The sequence below is a fragment of the Castor canadensis genome, chromosome 11, assembly GCF_047511655.1.
Source record: "Castor canadensis chromosome 11, mCasCan1.hap1v2, whole genome shotgun sequence".
NCBI lineage: Eukaryota > Metazoa > Chordata > Mammalia > Rodentia > Castoridae > Castor > Castor canadensis.
Window position 1 is genome coordinate 109,950,772 of NC_133396.1, and position 24,432 is coordinate 109,975,203.

General features: G+C 46.7%; 2 protein-coding genes across 10 annotated transcripts; one reads left to right on the top strand and one right to left on the bottom strand.

The window, feature by feature from the left end:
* The first annotated feature begins 1,009 nt into the window (after nt 1-1,009).
* On the top strand, nt 1,010-10,650 carry Mindy1 (MINDY lysine 48 deubiquitinase 1). 7 transcript variants are annotated; one of them, XM_074048165.1, is made up of 12 exons: nt 1,010-1,497; nt 2,337-2,421; nt 3,710-3,825; nt 4,206-5,012; nt 5,318-5,375; nt 6,118-6,182; nt 6,698-6,856; nt 7,265-7,367; nt 8,329-8,471; nt 9,286-9,477; nt 9,792-9,941; nt 10,112-10,650. In XM_074048165.1, the coding sequence occupies exons 4-12, from the start codon at nt 4,560-4,562 to the stop codon at nt 10,190-10,192; spliced, it is 1,404 nt and encodes a 467-aa protein (XP_073904266.1). In that variant the 5' UTR covers nt 1,010-1,497; nt 2,337-2,421; nt 3,710-3,825; nt 4,206-4,559; the 3' UTR covers nt 10,193-10,650. The 7 variants fall into 7 exon arrangements, with proteins under 7 accessions (XP_073904266.1, XP_073904268.1, XP_073904267.1 ...); XM_074048167.1 differs by having other exon boundaries at nt 3,710-3,804; XM_074048166.1 differs by having other exon boundaries at nt 3,710-3,749.
* Nucleotides 10,651-11,218: 568 nt separating this feature from the next.
* Anxa9 (annexin A9) lies at nt 11,219-22,784 on the bottom strand. Of its 3 annotated transcripts, XM_074048171.1 has the most exons (14): nt 22,637-22,730; nt 22,443-22,544; nt 21,850-21,940; nt 21,485-21,581; nt 19,765-19,859; nt 19,420-19,533; nt 19,090-19,180; nt 17,883-17,962; nt 17,634-17,693; nt 16,976-17,060; nt 16,752-16,847; nt 16,595-16,653; nt 12,127-12,249; nt 11,219-11,598 (listed from the first exon to the last, which is right to left on the bottom strand). In XM_074048171.1, exons 3-14 carry the CDS (start codon nt 21,922-21,924, stop codon nt 11,536-11,538), a joined length of 1,038 nt encoding a protein of 345 aa, XP_073904272.1. In that variant the 5' UTR covers nt 21,925-21,940; nt 22,443-22,544; nt 22,637-22,730; the 3' UTR covers nt 11,219-11,535. The 3 variants fall into 3 exon arrangements, with proteins under 3 accessions (XP_073904272.1, XP_073904271.1, XP_073904273.1); XM_074048170.1 differs by lacking the exon at nt 22,443-22,544 and having other exon boundaries at nt 22,637-22,784; XM_074048172.1 differs by lacking the exon at nt 22,443-22,544 and having other exon boundaries at nt 21,850-21,935; nt 22,637-22,729.
* Between the last annotated feature and the right edge of the window lie 1,648 nt (nt 22,785-24,432).

Consider the following 24,432-nt stretch of genomic DNA (forward strand, 5'->3'; position numbering starts at 1 on the left):
AGTATAACCATATATTACACCGAGTATCAGGTTAGCATTATATTTATTTGGACCGGGTCGCGGTGGCTACTTAGCCCAGACTCGCCTCGAATGCACGATCCTCCTGCCTCAGCCTCCTGAGTACTGGGATTACAGCTGTGAGCCACCACGCCCAACCTGTTGATATTTTAAATTACAGCACGGCAAAACAGCTGTCCATCTTCCTTTCTTGATCTTCCCTTTACCAAACTGACGCATTGCTACCAATTTTGTGGTTGTCCATGCCTAATCTTTGACCTTTCATCTTTACTTAATACCTACAGTCTCACCAACTCCTGGTTCTTCTTTATATCTCTGGTGCTTGGGGTTTTTTGTTTGTTTGGTTTGTTTTTTTTCCTATAACAAAATACACAAATATTTCCTTATTCATTCTTGGACTGTTGGAACCCTGGCTTTTTGCTTTCTGACTCCCTAATGGCTCCAACTTCTTTTTCAGCTTTCAGAGTCACTTGAAATGTCATCCTGTGGCAGCTGTTTGGAATATCCTTTAGAATGTACAGCTAGGTTCCAACTTCCCTTAACTGCCACTTTTCAGTCCCAGGGTAGTGCAGAGTACTGGGGGAAAAAAATAAACAAGCCCCTTCATCATCAACTATTCATTTATTAATTTATCCCTTTATTTACTACCACTAGCACGACACCAGCTTTTTCTGTTCTTCAAGCTGGAAGCTGAGAGGAGGTAACCGATGAGAAACTGAGGCCTGACGGGGAAACAGAACCCGACCAAAGGGAAGAGTTGGATCCCCTCTTGTTCTGCTGTACCCTGCCGCACGAACAGAGAAGGGACTGCCACCAGCGAGCTGCTGCTGTCCAGCCCTGCTCCTCCCTGCTCAGCAAGGGCGCTTGCTCTTCCCCATTCTCACCAGAGAGGCACAAGCGCTCCGTCCCTTCCAGCCGCCAGCGGAGGGAAGAGAAAGGGTCTGTTGTTTTTCTCTCTTGTTTCTCTCCCTCTCTGCCGCTCATCAAGCTGCTGACCAGGTCAGAAGGCCCTAATGGAAATCCTCCAGTACTGGACAGGCCCCGACTCCTCCAGGCAGCTTGTCCTTGACTAATTTTCCTTTGTCCCGATGGGAAAAGAGAGAGAGAAGGAAAGAAAGAAGAAAAAAGAAAAACCACAAACTTCCTTTGAAAACCAGTTTGTAGTCAGGGCCTGGAGCGCACGCCAGAGACTCAGCCGCTCAGGAATCCTGAAGACGCTCGGAGCCACGGGGAGCACCTGGGCTGCGCCTCGACTTGCCCTCACCCTGCTGCGGTGCCCCTGGTCCTGGGCGTGAGTCCGGAAGTGGCCGCGACTTAGCCAGAAGGGCCACGCTTGTAAACCTGTGTCAACCTGTATATGTTCTGGCGCTGACAGCTGGAAGGCACTGGCGGCGCCCCCTCCGTGTCCCCACCTTCCCCTTCGAACTGCCAGAGCTAAGTCCTCCTTCTCAGTCCTGGAACTGCACCCACCTCTTTAAGGTAAAAGTTTGTTTTAACGATCTTCTTCACCCCTTCTTCCACCCGCAGCTCTCCTTTTCTCCTCCAGCTGGGGGGAGTTGACGCCTGCCATCCTCCCATTTGTGGTCTCTGAACGCCTTAAAGCAGCTAAGGCAGGGGGAACATGTAAAAAAGATGCTGCTTGGTCCCTTATTTCCTTCTTTTAACCAAACCCTCCCCCTCTCCTTGGGAGCAAGTAGACAGTGCACTATGGTGGTGGTTGACTTATTCCAGAGGGACAGCTGAACTATGGAGTTGCTTGAAGATTTGGGTCAGACTGAGAAGAAGATTGGCGTGGGACAGTAGGGACTTGGTTGAGGAAGGCTTCTGGGTATGGGGGAATGTCTTCTTGAAGCTATATACACAGTTATTTTATATGCTACTTCCACTCTGGGACTATTTTCTGCCACTAACTAGGGAGGTGCTGGGGCTGTTTTAACTCCCTCACCTGCCACCAAAGGGTAATCCAAACTGGACAGGAAGTGTAGGACTTGAGCTGAGAAAGAAAAGGAAAAGAATGACATCCTGATTTGTGTGAGTACCCACCCTCCCCCTCCTTTCCTACTCTGTAATACACCTCCCAGGAGTATGCCTTGTTGGGTGGAAACCCCCAATACTCTTCTCCTCCTGCCTCTTAAAACAACCCATTTAGCTCTGCCCAGTTTCTCTAAGACTCCACTCCCTTGAGGGTGTCAAGCTCCTGGTTTCTTCTGGCTCATCCCTCTGGCCAGTTAGCTTCCCAACCCCCACTAAATTATTGATCATTTCTAACACAGGGCAGAAAATGAGTCCTGCTCTACAAGCTTTTTTAACTTTCCCAGGCTCTGGCATCTCCTTCAAGGCTCACCCTCAGTGCCATGTGAGAGGCGAGGAAGAAAGGAGAGGAAAACAGAGAAAGAAAAAAGTGTAAGCCCTGCAGGCAATTTTTGCTATTCTGATTCTAAATTAACAACATGTAAATGAAATGCAGCTAGCATAAATTATATCTGAATCAGGAGGATGATCAATTTGGGTGACTAGGCTTATTTTATTTCAGCTTATCTCCCAGGCTTTTCTTCCCCCAGCCCCAAATTCCTGCAGGTTTACAAGAAGAAGGCATAATATCAGGTGAGGAGGAGGCTGGAGAAAAAAAGATGATTTCTAACTGGTTTAATTTCTCCCACTCCCTCCCCCCCTTTTTTGTGGTGCTGGGGATAGAACCCAGGGCCTTTTGCATGTTAGGCAAGCTCTTCACCACTTAGCTACATCCCCAGCCCTCTCCCCACTTTTCATCCTGATGAAAGAGCACGGAGGGTAGCAAGGAGAGTTAAGGAAGCATTTTCCAGAGGGCAGAGGTTTACTGTCCACAGTGTTGATTAAATGTCTCTGTGCCTGACTCGATGTTTAGTGCTGATAGAAGACAGTTCAAACAGGTCCAATGTTCATATCTAGACTAGTCTAGATTAAAATTTTGAAAAAAGGAAAACAAAACAAAAATAAATAATGAAATAAAAAGAGATAGCAAAAATGACATAGATGGGACCAAATATAAAGAACGGGTAGGTGAAAAGAAAAAAAAATGGGTAGGTGAATGCAGATGGGAGTGTTTTTTGTTTTGTTTTTTTGTTTTTGTGGTACTGGGGTTTAACTCAGGGCCTACACCTTGAGCCCCTCCACCATCCCTTTTTCGTGATGAGTTTTTTCGATACAGGGTTTCTCGAACTGTTTGTCAGGGCAGGCTTCAAACCTAGATCCTCCTGATCTCTGCCTCCTGAGTAGCTAGGATTATAGGCGTGAGCCACCAGTGCCCGGTAGGAGTGTTTTTAGTGTAAATTAACAATCAGCATTTTCATATTCCATGTAAATAGTAGGCAAAAGAGTAACTCTGTGTTTAGGCAGTTTGGGGAACAAAGAACTGAGGAGAACTTGTCTCAATTCCAGCTGTCAAGAGAAGCTTACTAGAAGAATTTGTGGGGAGTGGTTTTGTGTCCCTAATCTGAAGTTACTTATCAAAACCACTCTGTGATTCAAGCCCCTATGACCTACATTTCCCCTCTCCAGTCTACAGGAAGCCCCTCCCATGACCTTTAGGCTGTGCTTTGAAATTGTGTAAGGTTCAGCCAAGTCCTTGGCACATTTAGAAGCCTGATACTGTCTCTTTGCCTCTCCACTCCATCCAAGAACTATGTTTGGGTTTTGTTTTGTTTTTTGGTAGGACTGGGGTTTGAACACAGGACTTTGGGCTTGCAAAGCAGGTGCTCTACCACTTCAGCCACACCTCCAGTCCTCCACCCAAGAACTATGTGATGAGTAATCTTTTCAACCCTGGGGGTGAGACAGGGAGAGGGTATCCCTAAGGAAACCAGCAGCCTGTGTGTGCTCAGGATATTCTGTGAAGGGGAGGGGTTTGGTTTGGGCAGAGGAATTATCCTTCTGCCTGTGGTGTGGATTACTGATGGATGCCTTTTACAAAGCAAGCAAAAGTTCATTATATTAATAACCATTAGGAAATTTTGTTTTTGTTTCTTAGGCATTTTTTCCCCAAGGCTAGGGATTGAACCTAGGGCCTTGCACATGCTAAGCAAGCACTCTTAACACTGAGCTATATCCCCAGTCTGCATTTCAACATTTCTTTCATTGTCTCTTTTCTTTCTGTTATTCTCCTTTGCACTCTTCCTTTCTCTCTATCTTTTCTTTATTCTCTGTTTCAGGAAAGCTGACTCCACCCAATGTCTTCAATACCACCATCATCATCCCTCTCAAACCTGGAAGCTCCAGTCCTGCTAGTCCCATCTGGTCACAGCAAGTTAGAGGTAGAAAGAGCTCAGGCTGAGTCCTGTTTACACAAGCTAAGAAAGGCGTGTTCTCCTCATAGCCAGAACTGACTGTGCAGACACTCGCCAGCCTTCCATATCACATGCATTTCTAAGACTTTTCTGAGTCCCTTTGCTTCCCAGTTCAATGATTTTATTGGACAAGTTTCTCTTTTGCATAGTACGACTGGCCTAGGCAAATCCCTGAGGTCAGAAACATCGTCATTGTCCCCAGTTGACTCCCTTCCCACCATGGAACACCCTCAGTCTGAGCCTGCAGCCCCCAATAAGGTCGGGAATGCAGAAGCAGTCACCTCTGAAAATCATGAGGTGATATCAGGACCAGAGGAACATCCTCAGGACAAGGATGCCAGAGATGCTGATGGGGAAGCTGGAGGACAGGAGCCAGGAGACCAAGCTTTACTACCTGCCCAGGGAGGAGATAATCTTGAGACCCCTCCTCCTGAAGCTAGCCCAAGTCAACCTGGGCCAGCCTGTGGGATGTCACCTGAGGTAGAGACAATAAGAGCGTGCTCCAGGCCTCAGGAGCTTCCCCAGTCCCCCAGGAACCGAGAGTCTGAGGTAGACTTCTACTGTGTAAAGTGGATCCCCTGGAAGGGAGAACGGACCCCCATCATCACCCAGAGCACCAATGGCCCTTGCCCTCTCCTTGCCATCATGAACATCCTCTTTCTTCAGTGGAAGGTAAGAAAGAGTCCAAACTGGAGCTCAGGAAATATCCAGGTGTACTCTTCACCAGTCTCCCTTCTTGATCATCCTGATTTGCTCAAACCAGCAAAAACTTTCCAGCTTATTCTGTGTCTTACTCTTGTCTCTCCTGTTCTCTAACAATTGGGAATGCCTTGCGGTATTTCCCTTTCATTCCCTTGCCCCAGTTTTAAGTCTTTTTCTCTCACCCCACTCTAACATCAGACCTCTATCTTTCTCTGGGTTCCTCCTTTGTGCTCTGGGAGGGAGAGCACTAACATGATCACTGTTTCTACCTCCAGGTGAAGCTGCCCCCCCAGAAGGAAGTGATTACTTCAGATGAGCTCATGGCCCATCTTGGTGAGTGCCTGTGCCTTGAAGATGAATTCTCCAAGGGGTTCCAAAGTTATTCACTCAGCTGGAAATCTGGACTATGGAGGGATCCCTGATTGGGGCTCTGATGTGGCAGGGAGGGTAAGGGTCACTGGGGCTTCTCTGCAAGGCTGAAGAGTGAAAAGTGAAGGTCAAATTTGTCAGGGATCCTGAGTTAGGGCACCAGTTCTGCCCTTAGCTTTGTTTTTTGTTTATTTTTGGTTTTGTCTTGGTTTTTGGTATTGGGGTTTGAACTCAGGGCCTCATGCTTGCTAGTCAGGCACTCAGCCACTCCACCAGTCCTTTTTTTGTTTTGGGGATTTTCAAGATAGGGTCTCACGAACTATTTACCAGGGCTGGCTTTTAACTGTGATCCTCCTGATCTCTGCCCCCTGATTAGCTAGGATTACAGGTGTAAGCCACTGGCACCCAGCCATTTATTTTTTGCAGTGCTGAGGATAGAATCTAGGGTCTTGAGCATTCTAGGCCAGCACTCTACCACTGACTGAGCTATGCCCCCGATCTCTGCCCTTAACTCTAAACTGGGTGGGCCCTTCACCTTAAAAGCCTGTTTCTTCATCTGAGAAATGAAGGTTCTACATTAGACTCTAAGGTCCTTTCCAGCTCTGAAAATCTGCAGTCCTGTGATATTGCCCTCATTCTCCAGAAGAGGAAATTGAGCTTTTGGAATGACTGGAAGGGTAGGCTGATAGGGGATTCTGTCTTGTAGGAAACTGCCTCCTGTCCATCAAGCCCCAGGAGAAGTCTGAGGGACTTCAGCTTAATTTTCAGCAGGTAAGGCAAGAGCTCTGCAGACACAGGTTTGTAAGGGCACACAGGAGCTATTGAGAGAAGTCTTTGTGGATTCTTCACAGGGTTTCCTTTTTTTTCCCTTGGTACTGGGGCTTGAACTCAAGGCCTACACCTTGAGGCACTCCACCATCCCTTTTTTGTGATGAGTTTTTTTGAGATAGGGTCTCTTGAACTATTTGCCAGGGCTGGCTTCAAACCTCAATCCTCCTGATCTCTGCCTCCTGAGTAGCTAGGATTACAGGCATGAGCCACTGGTGCCCAGCTTGCACGGGGTTTCTTGAACCATGATTTCTTTTTCAGGAGAATGGCATATCTCTGTCCTGGAAAATATGTTTATTTATGTAAGATAAAGAAGGGTTGAGGCAAGGGAGGAATGGAATATCTTATAAGAGAGCCAGGGAAGAAAAGCAACAAGATTAATGTTGCTTTATTTCTGCTGGTGGGAGTGTAGTGGTGGGAGAGGAGGCTAGACTGTTCATGTTCTTTTCTGCCCCCAGAATGTGGATGATGCGATGACAGTGCTGCCTAAACTGGCCACAGGTCTGGATGTCAATGTGCGATTCACAGGCGTCTCTGATTTTGAGTATACACCTGAATGCAGCGTCTTTGACCTCCTAGGCATACCTCTGTACCATGGCTGGCTTGTTGATCCACAGGTGAGGGTGGATAGCCTAATGAGTCTCTTCAGCAGTTCAAGCTGATGTGAGTAGAGGTTAGGGATAAGAGCTAGTTTGACTTGGACGAAGAATAGGGTTTGGAAACAGGAGTACAGAATTCCTTGAATATTAATGTTTTGTTGGGTAGCATTTTAATAACAAACAAACCATATGCAAGTAGAATCAGTCCTTAGAGATCAAACATTCAGGAACCTTTGATCATAGGGTTGCAATTCTGTGGGCTTGGTTCATTTCCTTCCTTAAAGAAATGCTTTTTTTTCTTTTTGGTGGGACTGGGGTTTGAACACAGGGCCTCACACTTGCTAGGCAGGTGGTCTACCACTTGAGAGACACCCTCAGCCCCAAGACATGTAATTTATTTTTGTCCCACCCCATCCTACTCTCCAGAGTCCTGAGGCTGCGAGTGCAGTTGGGAAACTGAGTTACAACCAGCTGGTAGAGAAGATTATCACCTGCAAACATTCCAGTGACCCCAACCTTGTGACAGAAGGTGATTCCCCTCCTCCCACATGGGGAGGTTTATTATTTATTGACTGTCATCTGCCACCACTTCTGACTAGAATATAAGCTCCACAAGAATGGGCTTGAGGAATTTGTCTGAATGAATTCTGATACATAATTCCCTTATGTATCCCACTCACCCTTCCAACCCCCTCCACATCTGTGCCTAGTGTAGTGTCTGGCACAAGATAGCTGCTCAATAAGGTTTTGTGGTTTGTTTTTTGTTATGGTGGTTATTTTTCATTTTTTCAGTATTGGGGTTTGAATCCATAGCTTTGCACTTGTTAGGCAGGTGTTCTACTGTTTGAGCTACGCCTCCAGCCCTTTTTGTTCTGGTTATTGATTTTGGAAATGGGATCTCACTTTTTATGTTTCCTGACTTCACTGGGATGATAGGTGCACACCACCATACTCAGCTTTTTTCCCTTGAGATGGAGTCTTGCAAAACTTTTTTGCCCAGGTTGGCCTCAAATCACAATCCTTCTGATCTCAGCCTCCTGGCTTTTTTGTTCTTTTGCCTTTAAAAATAAAATTTTTTTTTTTTGTAGTACTAGGGTTTGAATTCAGGGCCTCATGCTTGCTAGGCAAGTGCTCTTCCACTTGAGCCACTCTGCCAGACCTTTTTTGCGTTGGGTATTTTCAAGATAGGGTGTGTGTGGTGCCAGGGATTGAACCAAGGGTTTAGCAGCACTAAGCACATACTTTCCCACTGAACTATAACCCTAAGGAAATGATTTCAGAAGGTAGGACTCAAGAGGACTTCTGACAGGGCTCTTTGGGCGATCCTCCCTATAAGGGACTTTGTTTTGTTTGTCTTTCCGTGTTGCTGGGGATCAAACCCAGAGCCTCTCACATGCTAGGCAAGTGATCTACACTCTCAGCCTTTTTGTTTTTTCCTATCATGGACTTTGGATTTAAGCCAAGCGTCCCCACCTTGTGCTTTCTGGCAGGCCTGATCGCAGAGCAGTTCCTGGAGACCACCGCAGCACAGCTGACCTACCATGGCCTGTGTGAGCTTACGGCAGCTGCCAAGGAGGGTGAACTTAGTGTCTTTTTCCGAAACAACCACTTTAGCACTATGACTAAGCACAAGGTGAGGGGAGTGTGGAGGTTGGGGGGTTGGAGTGCTGTCATTTTCCCATGCCCTTTTCTCCTGGTCAGTGTTTTAGACAGGGTAAGGTGAACTAAGCCCATGGTAACAAATGACCCCTAAAATCCTTGTGGTTTACCACAAGTGTTTATCACTCCTGCTGCACATCCATTGGCAACTGGCTACATCCTGTCCCACACCATCTTCACTCTGGGACCCAGACTGACAATAGAGCCTCTATCTGGAATATATGTGGGAAAAGAGAAGAGCACACTGTGCACTCACTCTTGATACTTCTGCCTGGAAATGACATAGGTTGTTTTTGCTCACAATATAACTGGCCAAAGCAAGCCATAAGGAATAAGCCTGCCATTAGTGGGACAGGAGAGTCTAATCCTCTCCCAGAGAGGGGCAGTGGAAATTTTTGAACTACACTACAGTCTTCCAGAGTTAGAAATTGCCAAAGCCCGCTAGGAATTGAGTAAATAGAAGGGGGAGGAGTTGCTTGTTCTCAAAGGGTTTAATTCCGTAGCGATCAAGTGAGCCCAAAGACCAGGGGGGACAGGGTGGGAAGCAGGATCTTGGGTCCCCAGCCCTGAGGACTCCACACTGGACCAAAATAACCACCATACTCAGATCCCTTCCCTTTCTTCGCAGCCACACCTCTTCTTAAAGTTGCACATGTTTGCACTGATAGGTTCCAGCCAGCATACCAGTTGATTTAAAAAGGTCTCTAACTGCATCTCAGCTGATCTCAGGCAGTAAACTGCCTCCACACTACCTGTCCCACCAATTGGTTCTGTCCTTTTCTTTGCAGAGTCACTTGTACTTACTGGTCACTGACCAGGGTTTTCTACAGGAGGAGCAGGTTGTGTGGGAGAGCCTGCACAATGTGGATGGAGATAGCTGCTTTTGTGACTCTGACTTCCATTTAAGTCATTCCCTGGGCAAGGGCCCTGGAGCAGAAGGTGGGAGTGACTCTCCAGAGAAGCAGCTTCAGGTAGACCAGGTATGTGGGGCCTTTGGGAAAAGTGCAGAGAGCTCATTTGCCTCAGAGAATTTTTTGCCATAAGTGAGCTAAATACATTTTGTCATCTAGAGGCCATGACATCTAAAACCCACACCCCTTAGCTCTCTGTTACCTGTGGACCATCTCCTTGCTTGGTGTGTATTTTCTGGCATTGCAGATAACGCACTTAGCTGTGTATTTTGCTCTGGAGAGAGATGGGCTAGTGAATTTGAAGGAAAACCTGGTTTGGAAATCAAGCCTGAATCTTTCATCCCAACAGGCCTTAGCCTACCTGTGACTCTTGTTCTCTCTAGGACTATCTGATCGCCTTGTTCCTACAGCAGCAGCAGCCACAAGGCACGCTGGGCCTTAGTGACCTGGAATTGGCCCAGCAACTTCAGCAAGAGGAGTATCAACAGCGGCAAGCAGTCCAGCCTGTGCAAACACGGGCCCCATCACCCCAGGTGAGCCTGCTATGCTCTTTCTCTCAGTACCGGCTTTGCCTGGTCCACAATACATGTTATTCTTGCACTGATCTCTGCCAAGTATCCCTGGGGTCCCTTCTCCTGATGCTGACCTCCTTCCTTGTGTTCTTCCGAGGTTTTTAGATGACCAATTATTAAATCTCATACAGGGGAGAGGAACCACATCTGGACGCCCAGCCGGGGAGCGGCGGCCGAGGTCAAAGCCAGAATCAGATTGTATTCTTCTGTAGCTCTTCCCCATGCCACGCAGACCTGCCCCTTCCTTCAGAGGCTAGGACTAGTTTGCTTGCTCCCTCACCTTAACCCCTGAAACATGCAGGGTAACTTATTTATAGACTGTTGGGGGTCAGAACAGGCAGCAAATGCCATGGTCAGACTCCATAATGTCCTGCCCTCAAGTGCTGCTGCCTTCTCTTCCTCCTATCCAGGGCAACACTGGGAAGGGTGGGGTGAAGATTCATGGTTCCTAACTTCCTTTCTCAGAATAGTCACATGAATGTACAGACTCATGCTCTAGGGAAAGACCCCTATCTGGAATGCATCTCTCCCACTTCCTACCCCTGACTGCCTGGGTGCTCCTGGCTACCCAGCAGGCCTGCCCCCATTTGTTTCAGGGTTTGATTTGGATTTCTATCTCTATTATTTGTAATGCCTTCCTCGAGATTTGGAAATAAAACTTCTTTCCTGAGATCTGTTGTTTTTCTTACCCTGCAGCAGTGAGGTTAAATATTTGACCCAATTGAGGAATGCAAAAGAGGGGGAGGAGAGGTGAGGTAAGACGTTGCCTGTCATTTCTAATAAAGCCAGCAGGGGGAACCAAAGTTTGCCTTTTCTTCTCTTGTTTGTTTTTGGTTAGGTGTGCTATGGGAACAGGAAGTAGTGCTCTGAGAGGGCAGGTTTCCAAATTCCTGCTTTGGACAGATGAATTTGGGAGTTGTGAATTTGGGAAATTACCCCAAGACTTTCCAGGCTAGGGAGGGCAGTTGACCCTCATTTTTCTTCTGTTTATATAGATGGTCCTTTGCTACCTCTGCTGCCTGTTCCTCAATTATGTTGCTGGAAATTTTCTGGAGAAGAAAGAATAATGAGGGTGAGGGGAGACACAGAGGGTGGGGTGTGTTGATAAGACACCACTGGGGCAAAAACAGGATTCCTGTTGAATAGCCAAGGGTATATCAAAGGGTCCTCTAACTCCTAGACCTCTTCCTGGTCTTTGTCCTGCTCCACCCAAACTTCAATCAGGGAACATAAACCAGTTAAGTTTGCCAAAGAATTCAAGTGAGATGTTCTGGCCAGGGTACAGGATGGATTAATGGAACAGACATTATCAAAGAGATCCCATTATCCTATGCCAACACAGAGCTAGAGGACCCAGGTATGGACATAATTTTGAGATGAAGGGAATTAAGGGATTTAAAAGAAATGTAGAATTCCAGCCTCAATGAAGCTGGGGTATGTGGTACTCCATGAGGGATATCCTATTTGAAGGCTCAGGTGGTCTCCAGCAGGCTCCGCCAAACATGTGCCTCTCAGATACTTGAATGTCACGTGGGGGCAAGGGGACCAGAAGCTCTCAAATGTCTTCAGCTCTGCACAGGGCCAGTAGGGCTGACCGGCAATCCCCTTTCACTGCATCCTGTAGGCAAGGGAGTCAGTGTTTGAAAGACCTTCCACCACCATGGTCCAAGCATTCTAACCCCTCCCTTGTGAGGTCCTGAGGTAAGGATCTTCCCTGGTGTTTGGAGTCCTACACTCAACCAAGCGTTTATGAGTTCTTATAGCAAGAATTGAAGGGAGGACTGCAGGAGGTCCACGTGTTCCCAAAAGGTGACAATTAGCCAGGGAGATACTTCTCCTTCCCAAGAAACATCTGTTCAGGCCAGAGAGACACCTCCGCCCTCAGCCAACAAAAAAAGCTGTAAAACCCGATTTCTAACCTGACCACTGGTTTCTGGATCCGGCTGCATGACCCCTGCAGCTTTTCCTTTCTCTTCTCTACAAATAAAACTTCTAAGCCTTTGATTTCCATCTAAGAGCGGAACAAGGACCCTCACCACCCGAGCTCCTCTGTGTATCAGAAGGTGCTCAGCTGTGGGCAGGAAAGGTGGATGGAGAGGAGGAGTGAGACCCTGGGGCTGCAGACTAAGAATTAGCCAAGTTTTACCTGAAGAGAAGAATAGAGAGACTTCCCAAATTTCTTCTTGAACTCAGCTCTGATGCTTAGAAGGTCAGTCTCACTTCGGGAAATAAGGATACGCATGAGGGCTTGGTAATTGGGCTCAGTTTCCTGGTAGAGGAAGAAACAGATTGGGGTGGGGGAAGATAGTTAGTATGGTTCTCACTACAAATGGGCGTTGATTGGCATGGAGGGCTATTATAGGAAGTAGAGGTGAGGTGGAGTCAAGGGAAAAGGGAAGTAGACATCATCTCAGGGCAAGTCAGCTTTGTCCATCCTTATGGAAGATGATACAGCAGGAAAGATCAGATTCTGAGGGTCACTTGAATATTTCCTTTTTTCTTTCTTTCTTTTTGCAGTACTAGGGATTGAATTTGGTGCCTTACACATACTAGGCAAGTGCTTTACCACTGAGCTACTTCCCTAGCTCATTTTAAAATTTACTTTTATTTTGAAACATGACCTCACTAAGTTGCCCGGGCTGGCCTTGAATTTGTGATTCTCCTGCCTCAGCCTTCTAGGTAGCTGGGATTACAAGCATGTACCACTATTCAGGGATGAATATTTCTCTTTGTCCTTCCACAAGTCTTTCTGGTCCTACCACTAGCTTATAGCCTTCCCTCTCTGCCCCCAAAAGTCAGGGGTTCAGTGGCTCCAAAGACAGGTGTATGTGAGAGGCTAGGAAAGACCTGCAGCCTATAAAGACTGCCCGGCATGAAAACTATAAAGCTCACTTTTACCTTCCAAGTTGTCCAATGAGGACACACACCCTACCCTCAAAGTGAGTTGATGGGGTGCTGATAGGGATCAGGGTTGTGTGGCTTCTGGTTCTGCTCCTAACGCACCAGGGTCATCTCACATACTCATTTCTACACATCTGTTTCTCCTGGATGGTTCATCTCTTTCCTCCTCCCATACACACACCAGGTCTCCTGCCTTTTAGCTAAGGAAAGTAATGGAGGGTTCAGTTTAGACTAAACATCAGTATAATAAGTCACAACATCATGAATTATAATTGATTATACTAAATGATGTGTTATGAGAGATTTATAAATTAAGAAATTTTTTGAAGGTTTTGGGGTTTGTGCTTGCTAGGCATCTACCACCTGAGCCACACCCCCCAGTCCATAAATATAAAATTTTTTGACTGGAAATACCTTTTTATTGGTAGTACTGGGGTTTGAACTCAGGGCCTCATGCTTGCTAGGCACTTTACCACTTGAGCCACTCTCCAGCCCTTTTTTTGTTTTAGTTGTTATTTTGTGTGTGTATATGTGGTGTTACTGGGGTTTGAACTCAGGGGCCTCACACTTGCTAGGCAGGCACTCTACCACTTGAGCCACTTCACAAGCCTGCTTTAGTTATTTTTAGGATAGGGTCTCAAGTTGTTGCCTCGGGCTGTCCTCAGACCACAATCCTCCTACCTATGCCTCCTGAGTAGGTGGGATTACAGGCATGTACTATCATGCCCAGACAAATTTCCTATTTTTTGTGCACTGGTGCTGTCATCATTTCCTAATATCCTGTTTTTAGAGTTTCCTGAGTCACTTGACTCATGAGAACCTTCCCAGAATTGCCTACCACCCACCTTTAGGGCACCTGAACTGATCATAAACTCCCATGAAGAAACAAAAGAGAGCAGGGCCCCAGTGGCTCACAGCTGTAATCCTAGCTACTCAGGAGGCAGAGATCAGGAGGATCACAGTTGGAAGCCAGCCCAGGCAAGTAGTTCATGAGACCCTATCTCGAAACCCAACACAAAAAATAGGGCTGGTGGAGTGGCTCAAGGTGAAGGCCCTGAGTTCAAACCTCAATTACCAAAGGGAAAAAAATAAAAGAAAGAAGAAATGATGGGGCTGGGTGTGTAGCTCAATGGCAAGACCCTCATTTCCACCCCCAGTACCAAAAAAGAGAAAAGGAAACCAAAAAGACGATGATGAAGTAGAAACAGGATACTCTAGTTTATTTGGACTCACTGTTTAATTATCAGTGCACCTGATTTCTACTTCATTTTAACTTTCACGTATTGTCAGTTTTATAATGTCATAAAGATTACCAGTTATTCATTCTTCCCTTCTTTCAAATTTGTTTTTTGAGACAAATCTTGCTATGACCTTAAACTCATGCTCCTCCTGCCTCAGAATCCCCAGTGCTGGGATTACAGGCTTTAGTCAGCACACCCAGCTCCCTTCTTCCAATTCTTGTCTCTCCAAGGTTATAGAACAAGGATAAGAGTCTCTCATTAACTGAATATTCTCATTGGTGTACAAGTACTCTTTATACCAAAACTATGTTAAGTATAATTGTAGTCTTAACACTTGAGAATATACTAGGCATCTCTTAGTGCCCCAGGATATTCATTCATTTTAGCATTCAGATTGGCCCAGTGTGTCCCAAATCAGCCTTTGCTGAAGGTCATTTTTCTAAATAAATATTCTTCACTATCTATTTTCTAAATAAATACTCTCCACCTGGCTCTCATAAAAGAATAGTACAAGAGTATCCTGAATTTTTCCTTTATTTATTTATTTACTTTTGCTGCACTGGGATTTGAACTCAGGGCCTCACATTTGCTAGGCAGGCACTTTATCACTTGAGCCACTCCACCAGCCTTTTTTTTGCCTCCTGTGTAGCTAGGATTACAGGTGTGAGCCACCAGCACCCAACCTGAATTTTTTCAGCCCCAGGCAAATAGTTCTCAAGGCCCTATCTAGAAAATACCTAACACAAAAAAAGGCTGCTGGAGTGGCTTAAGAGGTAAGATTACCTGCCTAGCAAGCATAAGGCCCTGAGTTCAAACTTTAGTGCTGACAAAAAAAAAAAAGAAAAAAGAAAAAAATTCAGGCCAGGCACTGGTGGATCATGCCTGTAATCCTAGCTACTTGGGAGGCAGAGATCAAGAGGATCAAGGTTTTCTCAAAAAAATCTACCACAAAGAAGGGTTGGTGGAGTGGCTCAAGTGGTAAAAGCATGTGCCTAGCAAAAGCCTGAGGCCCTGAGTTCAAACCCCAGTGCCACCAAGAAAAAAAAAATTTCAGAAAAATGCCCAGTACCAGTGGTTTATACCTGTAATCTAGCTACTTGAAAGGCTGAGATCCTGAGGGTCACTGTTCAAGGTCAGCATAGGCAAGTATTTTCAAGATCCCCATCTCCAAAAATAGTCAGAGCAAAATGGACTAGAGGTGGATCAAACTGCAGAGGGCCTGTTTTGCAAGCACAAAGTCCTGAGTTCAAACCCCAGTCATATCAAAAGAAAAAGAAAAAAATAAATTTGGAGAAATGAGCCTATATTATTTTCTAATTTCTACTTCTAAGATAAACCTGGCATTTACATCCAAGAATTGGGTCCTATAATCCCAATACACTACAAAATGATTTAAGGCCATGACACAAATTTGTTTTTGTGTGTGTGCCTTGTGAGCACTAAACAAGTGCTCTACCACTGAGTTACACTCCCAGCCTGTAAGTTTGTTTTTAATGACAGGAATTTAGACAGATAACTACAGCTCTTTAAATGAATCTTGGTGTTGACTCATTATAATCATCCAGACTTTCTTGGTCAAGTATAATAATCTGTTGTCAAGATGGAAATCTCTGGATGATAAAGCAAGTGATTATACAGACTGTCTTTTTGAATAGCCACCAACAAGCCATGATGGCTTCTTAGTATACAGAAAGCTATTTCATCTACCAAAATAATAACTCATCTTCTTCACATTTTATACTTCCTCTAACCTGGGAAAAATTTGATTTGCAGGTTTGGAGGGCAGTTCTCACAGGAGACTGAGTTCATTGAGCAGATTGGTTGGATTCTATTGGTGGAATTACTCAAACCAAGGTCACCAGTATAAGGATGGACAATATGGATACAAATCTAACCAGCAGAGAAAGGGGACCCTGGGTGCTAAGAGCACTTATGGTACAGCTGACGAGGAATTGACACCGGGCAGTTCATGTTCTGCATCATTGTTTTATAGAAAAACTGCATGATTTACTAGCTGTGTGACTTGCTCAGTTTTTTCATCTATAAAACAAGGATGGAGAATGGTTTTGAGGATTAATTGAAATGTATATAACATACTGAGGATAGGCCCTGGCACACAATGAGCACCTGAGAAATGCTGGCTCTTATTAACAGTGTTTCTAGTGTTATCATCATCACCTGTGACCTCTGACATTGGACAATGCACTGTTTTAAAAGCAAAGTCAAATCTGTATTTGGTCACCTAGACCTTAACCAGGCCAAAACTGTAGCTTTAATTCTCTTATGGGTCAACTGAGTTCTAACCATGACTCACTCCTCTACCTATGACAAGAGTTTGTAAACACAGGGGAAGGGAGCTACTATTGGTTTATAAAATACATATGAAATTGTTCCAGGCAGTAGCCTGGAAGATTCTCCTCCCCTCCCTCTAGGTTTTGTTCCAAAGGGAGAGAAAAGGAATGTGCCTCTCACCTGAAGGGCTTGGTGAAGTTTGTCAGCAAAGTACAGTGGTGTGTTCCTGATCACCGAGACTGGAAGCAAAGACAGAAAGATGGAGGGCTGCAAGTAGGGCCACAGTTTCCCACCCCAGGAGAGAACCCTACTCCACACATCGGGAGCCCTTCCCTACCTAGGCTGAGCAAGGCCACCTGGACATCTCCATGGAAAAGGTTCCGGATAGCTTCCTCCAACTCTTGCCCAGCGCATTGCTGGTACTGATCAAATACTTGTGGCGTGCGTGGGAGGGAGTGAATAAGATAAATTGGCGGGAAGGGAGATTAATTACCACAGAGAATGATGATCCTTTCCCGCCCTCCCCAGCCACTACTCATCATTAGAGCAAGCTGGGGGTACCTCGGATGAGGTGTTCAGGATTGCGCTGGGTGAAGATTAGGACCCATGGCTCCCTTGTGCTAGGTCCTTCAGCCTGCTGCAGTGCCTGGGAGGGAGGGAGGAATCAGCAAGGAGTGAATCAGAATCATTGGTTGGGGCCTGGGCAGCCATGGTTATGTTCCCAGAACCTATTATCATGATCATAGAAATGGGATTGAGGGTGAAAAAAATGACTTTAACTTGTAAGCTAGTTGATTGATTTATGACTTTTTTTTTTTTTTTTCTTTTAAAGTAACAGAGCTAAGAGAGGGGGTTTGCCCTTTCAACTCTCTTCCCTGATCTGGAAAAATCCTGATTCTCTAAAGAATTAAATAATGCCTAATACCCAAGACAGGGTCTTGGGAGGCTTCCCCCCACCAAGTCCTCTCAGAGAGGAGACTGTCGGCTGATGAGCTTGTTTTCTGTGAGCTCCAAAGGCAGAGGTGAAGGAGGCAAAAGGCCTTAGCTATCATACTGAGAGGTCTAAGGTGCTGTGTTCAGTCACCATGTCACTAGGGCACGCCTTTCCAAGACAAATGGGTTTGCAGGGCAGATGGGTACACAAGTCCCTAGCCCAAAGATATGGTGGAGGAGGGGTTGTATGCACATGGCTAGGCAAATTCCTAAGCCCCTTGTTCACCTGGACATCCTGTTCTGTCAGATTGTAGTCAATGATCCCAGAGTAGGTCTCACGGCCTCCCTAAAAGGAGAAACTGTGCTCAGGAGGAGACTCTTTGAGGGACAGCTTTTTTTTATCTTCAGACCAACAAGCCAGACCCTGATGTCCCTGAAGTCTTCTCTTGTCTATCACAGAACAGCAGTCCTCCCTGCTCTCACCCATCCCCCAACCTGAGGAGTGAAACTCCCTTCCTTTCAGGCCAGTCCTCACCTTGGCCAGAGCCAGAAGCAGGTCCTGCAAGATGCCCCTCGTCTCACACTTGATGTCCTCCTCAGCCTCCACCTGGAAATCTGGGGTGGGGTCAGGAGCTCTCTGAATCCTGATATTTCCCAGGGTAGAGAGCCCCAGGACCTGTCAAATGACTGTCCTATTGCATCCTGCTGTCCAGAATAGCTTCATGTCTGCTCATTCCCGGGATGGTGCCATCATGGCCACTCTAAAAACATGTCTCAGCCTATGAAGTATGGGGTGGCCTCTTCCTAAGCACCAACCTTCCAATCAGGCGGACTCCATTTATTAGAGTGGTGACCAAGAAGTGAAGGTGGGATAGGGAAAGCTGGAACGTGAAGATGGCCATGGCCTGGTCATTCAGTTTCCAGTGATGATTGGAAATGTGGAAAAATCACATGGGAGGCAGTTTATAAAGTAGAGAAAGAGCAGGAAAGGGGGGAAAATAAAAGGAAACAAGGAAAGCATGAACTGAAGATGTAGCCCAGGGTTCAAATGTTGTTTAGCATGTGCTGAGGCCCTGGGTTCTATCCCTAGCACCATAAAAAAAGAAAAGAAAAACAGGAGAAGGGAGAAAGGAACTAAGAATATGGGCCAAGATTAAACATCAAAAGAAAATTGGGGGTGAAGGACGGACTGCAGGAGGTCCCAAAAGGTGATAAGTGGTCAAGGAGTCATGGGAAAGAAGAAAGAGGGGTGGTGGTGGTGTTAAAATGAAGATGGGAAAAGCTAGTGACAAATTAGAGGGCGAGGCATGTAGCAGCCAAGCGGAGCCAGCTGCGTGGGCCTGATAGGTGACACCCATGACTTAGAAGATTTCCACCTTTCCCCCAGGCTGAAGCAAGGCTAGCTTCAGCTTGGGATGTGGTGTGATGGCAGGGACAGCTGGCAGGGACAGCAAGGGGCTGGGAAGGTGACTGGGGTACCTTTGGGACTGTTACAGGACCTAATATTGTCATTACCTCGGAATCTGTCCCGGAGCCCCAGACTAAGATTGTTTAATCATTGTTTCTTTTTCTTTAATGATCACATCTGGCTCTCTCCCCTGGGAAAGCTGAGGCACTGACAGGGGATCGACCCCAAGGGCACCGAACTTGGTCAGTCAGGTTCCCAGAAGGCTCATCTGCAGGGAGTGTGGGAGAGGAGTGGCTCCCTCTCCAGCTCTTGGGAAGCTCTCCCATATTCTTACTGTGTTTGTAGACTGTCAGGCAGTCCTGCAGCCGAGATGGGGCTCTGGTGGCAAGAATCTCCATGACCACATCCTTAGCAGAACCTGAGCCCTACAAGAAATTGGGAGGCCACTCTGAGACTGGACCATGTCATCAACTCGGCAAGATGGCAGACAGAGGGACGGAGAGCAGACACTGGTCCCTTCTGCATCTAAGGGTCAATATGGGATGACTAGAGGGGTCTCTGCCAAGTCCACCCTCAAGAATGAGCAAAGGCCAGGCAGGTAGTCCTTTTCTCTCAGTGGTGTCCTCAGTCCCCAGACACCCCAGCCAGTGTCCTCTCCTGGTACCTTCAAGGCTGTCTTTAGTTCTTGGGCATCAAAGTACGCTGTAGGCTGCAGCAGAGCCACCACAATCCTCTCCAGATTGCCAGAGAGTGCCGCCTGCAGGGACTTCAGCAGGTCCTGCAATAAATGGTCCCCAGGGCAGAGGCACAGTGCTCAGGGGAGGTCTCTAGAAGCACTGGGGTGTTGGGGTGAGGGTGGGGTGGTTAGAGTGAGGGGGGGCGGGTGGTGGAAGATTTGGTTGGTTTTCTTTCAAGCCTGCTGAAGCCCCCGGCAGTACTACTAAACCCCCAGCCCCCCCAGGGGATCTTCACTTGGTTCACTGTTCCTGTGATGTCAGAGTGCTCTCACCTGTTGAGTGCGCTCCTGGAAGGCTCGAGAAATGAGCTGCCTTTGCTCTCTGCTCCGATTGGTCAGTACGTCCACAATGGCACTGTGGTCTACACCTGAACCAAATTGAGGGCTAGGCTGTATCCAGGGTCTTTGCAGGGTTGGGATCCCCCTATTCCTCAGAGGAGAGAATTAGGTCTAGGAAAGGCCTGGGAGGGGACAGAGCAGGGCTACTTCAGTCCCATTTCCATCTGCTCTCAAAAGAAGATGCAAAGAAAATGCCATGACAGCATGGAAATCTGGCCCAAATTCAAGGAAGAATGGCCTGACGTGATGGTGAAAGAAAAGAAAAGCCGGAAGGATTGAGGTTCCAAGCAAGCCAGGGCAAATAGTTCGAGAGACTCTATTTTGAAAAAACCTTTATAAAAAAAGGTCTGGCAGAGTAGCTCAAGGTGTAGGCCCTGAGTTCAAGTCCCAATACCACTAAATAAAAAATTAAAAAATGAGAGAGAAAGAATAAAGAGAAAGAGAGAAAGGAAGGATGGAAGGAAGGAAAGAAAGAAAGAGAAAGAAAGAAAGAAAGAAAGAAAGAAAGAAAGAAAGAAAGAAAGGTTTTTTTTTTTGATTAGCTAATTTAGTTTAGAATCCCAGCTCTGCTATTATGAGCTGTGTTACATTGGGCAAGCCTCTTAACTTCTCTGAGCCTACGTTTCCTCATCTGTAAATTGGAAACAATAAGCCTGACTTCACAAGGGTGTTGTGAGAATGTGTGTTGACACACTACCATGGTACTTGATTTACAGGTATTAAGCCACTTAACAAACTTGTTTTTGCGGTACTGGGATTTGAACTCAGGGCCTACATCTTGAGCCCTCCACCAGCCCTTTTTTAAATGAGTGGGTTTTTTGACATAGGTCTCGAACTATTTGCTCTGGCTGGCTTCGAACCTCAGTCTTCCTGATCTCTGCCTCCTGAGTACCTAGGATTACAGGTGTGAACCACCAGCACCCAGCCCATAGACCTTTTTTTTTGGCAGCACTGAGGTTTGAACTCTGGGTCTCATGCTTTCTAGGCAGGTGCTCTGCTGCTTGAGCCACTCGGCCAACCCTTTTTTGGTTGGGTTTTTTTTTTTTTTTAAGTTTTAGCAAGGATTTATTTTAGTATAACAGGATAAAGTATAGACAAGGTGGAGGGGAGAAGAAAAAAGAGAGAAACATTTCCTGTTCCCCATGTAGGAAACGGGAGCAATACTCTGGGTGGGTATTTTTTAAGATAGGGTCTCAGGAACTATTTCCCTGGGGCTGGCTTTGAACCACAATCTCCTTGTCTCTGCCTCCTGAGTAGCTAGGATTATAGGCATGAGCCACCGGCACCCAGCATATTTCTTTTATTTTTTATTTTTTATTTTTTTATTTTTTATTCCCTGAGTTCAAACCCCAGAAAAGTAAAATATGATACAATTTGGACAAGTAAAATATATGGGAAATGGAAATTTTAGCATCCATGAATATACACACATTCATTTACATATTGTCTATAGCTGGTTTTTTTTTGGGTGTGGGGCAGTACTGGGGTTTGAACTTAGGACCCACACTTGAGCCACTCCACCAGCCTTTTTTTGTGTTGGGTTTTAGCATATTTCTTGAACATTGTTAATTCCTTTCTGGCTTCTTACTGGCTCCTTTTTGGTCTACAGATTGGCTTCTAAAAGGTAGACCCTAAGTGTAGAGAAAAAGCTCACCTTGACCTGTTATGGCCTTCAGCAGCCTCTGTACATCCTTGTCCACACTGAAACTTAAGAAGGTCCTCAGGGTGCCCAGAGTCCCCCAAGCTGCTGTCTGTAGGAACAGGGTACAATAAGAAAGGAGTATTGTCAGTCTGCCCCAGCCAGGCCCCAGCAGAGCTCAGCGCTGGCTCTCTCTCTACTTTTCTATTCTCCCATCCTCCCACAGCCCCTAAATTGACATATTAAAAATGTTTCTTGGGGCTGGGGCTGTAGCTCAGTGGTAGAGCACTTACCTAGCATGCTGAAGGCCCTGAATTGAATCCCCATATAATAAACAAACAAACCAACAAATAGATACCTAAAATTTCATCTGCCCCTACCTCATTGGCCAGGCCCAGGTAGCTGAGGATCTCCTGGGTCAGGGAGGGTCCCATCGTCTCACTACTTATAGACATGGTACAACCAACTGCCCTAGGGAAGGAAACAGAAGCTAACTGAGGCAAATCTTCCATCTTCCACAGAGGGTTACTGATGACCTTGACCTGGAGCCTGGGCTCCCACTGTGAATTCATTTCCCTAGGTGCAGAAAAAGAAGAGCATCAAGCTGCTCAGCATGGTTGGGAACCTGAACTAGAGAGGAATGGGAGGGGTAAAAGGAAGGTTCCCACTTTCCCCACCTGTCACCCCTCCTTAGGAAGCAAAGACCGAACATGGAGCTTGCCAGAACCTGCATCAACCAACCAACCCTCCAATGCTAGGGTTGGGCTGGAGGTTCCTCAGTCCTTCATCTGAGGTGATGCCTTCTTCTGAGATCCATATCCCTTCCTTCCCCAGCCTAGCCGGGTTCTTCAGGGACACTGCAGGGGAGTTGAGGTGAGGCAGCTTAATTAAGCACATGGGTTAGGAGATAGCTCTGGACTACACCCCTTCTCCCATAGGCAAGCCCCTAACTCCTTCCTGTAAACCTTCCTACCTGCTTATCTGCCCTTCTCCCTAGGAATCTCAGGCTGGGGTTTTCAGGTCAACAGGTATAATCTCTGAGCTGATGTATGTGTCCTTGAGGGGACATGGATACCTGGACAGGAGGGCAGGCACTCTCATACTGGAAAAGAAAAACATTTCTCCCTTCCCCAAGCAATCCACAGAGGGTCCAGGCCCGGTACTTACCCAAAGGAGCTGGAGGTGAGGTAGGTATCGTCGTGGCTTGGTGGTTTGCTTGTGTGGGCACCAGCTGATGTAAAAGCCTGGTAGAAAAGAGGGGGTGTGGGCAGCCCAGGCTGAGCAGCTGGTCAGATGACCTCTCTTGCAGACCAACCCAGCTGTTGTTTTGGGCTCTGGCCCCTCCCAGACGTGGGAGAGGACCAGGCTGTACCCAGTCTACATGCAAACACCTCCCTGGCTAGCATCTCTCCTCCCAGGAACTGGGCCTTAACCCACGCAAGAGAACTCCACTCAGTCTCTCAGCAGCTCAGCCGAGGACACAGGAGGCTTTGTGCTTTGCTTTCCCTGTGGGGCCAGGTGGGACCACAGAAGCCTAGTCTCTAAGTCCAGCTTCTGACCTGGCTTTGCCTCTGGCTCCAGCTCCCTGGGGGGCAGGTCAGACAGGCTCTGGGCTGATTTCAAGGTTGATAGAGAAAAACCTGTTGGGGCACATACCAGTAGGGCACCCCAGCATGCACCCTAAAGGGGGTCCCAGCCCAGAAACTTCCTTGAGGACTAGCCTTATGGAAGCCAGCCACCCTGGGTGGGGAGACAAGGGGACTGTTTATGTCTGTGAAAAGGAAGGACATAGGCAATCGTGGGTGGGAACAGATCAGCAGAGTCAAGAGAGAAAAATGCAAAGGATGTTCCCTGCAGGCATAGCACTATACTCCCAAAGGCAATCAGCAGGAGGAGGAGGAGCCTTTCTAGACCCCAGTGTCTTGGACTCCTGTTGCCTTTTGGCTGCCAGGGTTCCCTGACTGTTTTAGCTGCAGGTGATGCAAACCCAGCACACATGCTTGAGGCTGTCAGTGCACAGAGCAGCAGGTGAACAGTCCTATGGAGCCTCAGGGGCCCTGAGCAGTTGCTCAAACCTCAGAGCTGGCTCTCTAGGGGTTGAAAGCAATCTCCTTCCAGGTGGGGGCTGGGCCCTGAAACTGGAGTACCGTCTTCACTCCTCTGCCACTCTCCCACCCCAGAAAGGCCCTCTTTGGTTTTCCTACATCCATGGAGGAGAGTTAACAGCTGTTCCACTGCCACCCCACAAGCAGACCAAGCCTGGGGAAACACCATAAAGGGAGATTTCTGTGATGGCAAGTACTTTCTACTTTTCTTTCCCATTAAAATGGAAAACATGCACCAATTTTAGAATTTGAGGATATGGGTTTAATCCCCATATCTTCTGCAACTTGTTATGTTCTGTAAGCTTAGCTAGTCATTTCAGGTCTGTAACTGGAAATACTGGGAAAGGTTGAGGTGGGGAGACATGCTGGGGTATCTGAGGATAGATTTCCTAAGAGGAATGAATGAGGTAATGTGGGTGATAGCACATGGCAGAGTAAAGTGTCTTGTAAATTAGAGATGTCAGATTAAGTAAACACAAATATAGGACACCTAGGTAAATTAGAATTTCAGATAAACAATGAATAATTTGTTGGATTAGGTATGACCAAAATATTTCATATAATATGCTTGTGCTATTTATTATTTATTGTTTATTGTCCTGTATTTTACCTGGCAACCCCCAAAATAGGATGCAGTCTCAGCATGGTGGCTAAAAGCAAAAGTTCTGGAGCCAGCCAGACTCTGCTGGCTCTCACCTGTAATCCTACCTACCTGAGAGGCTGAGATCAGGAGGAATGAAGTTCGAGACCAGCCTGGGCAAATAGATTGGGAGACCTCCCCATCTCCAAAATAATCAGAGCAAAATGGACTGGAGGTGTGGCACAAGCGGTAAGTGCCTGCTTTGCAAACACAAATCC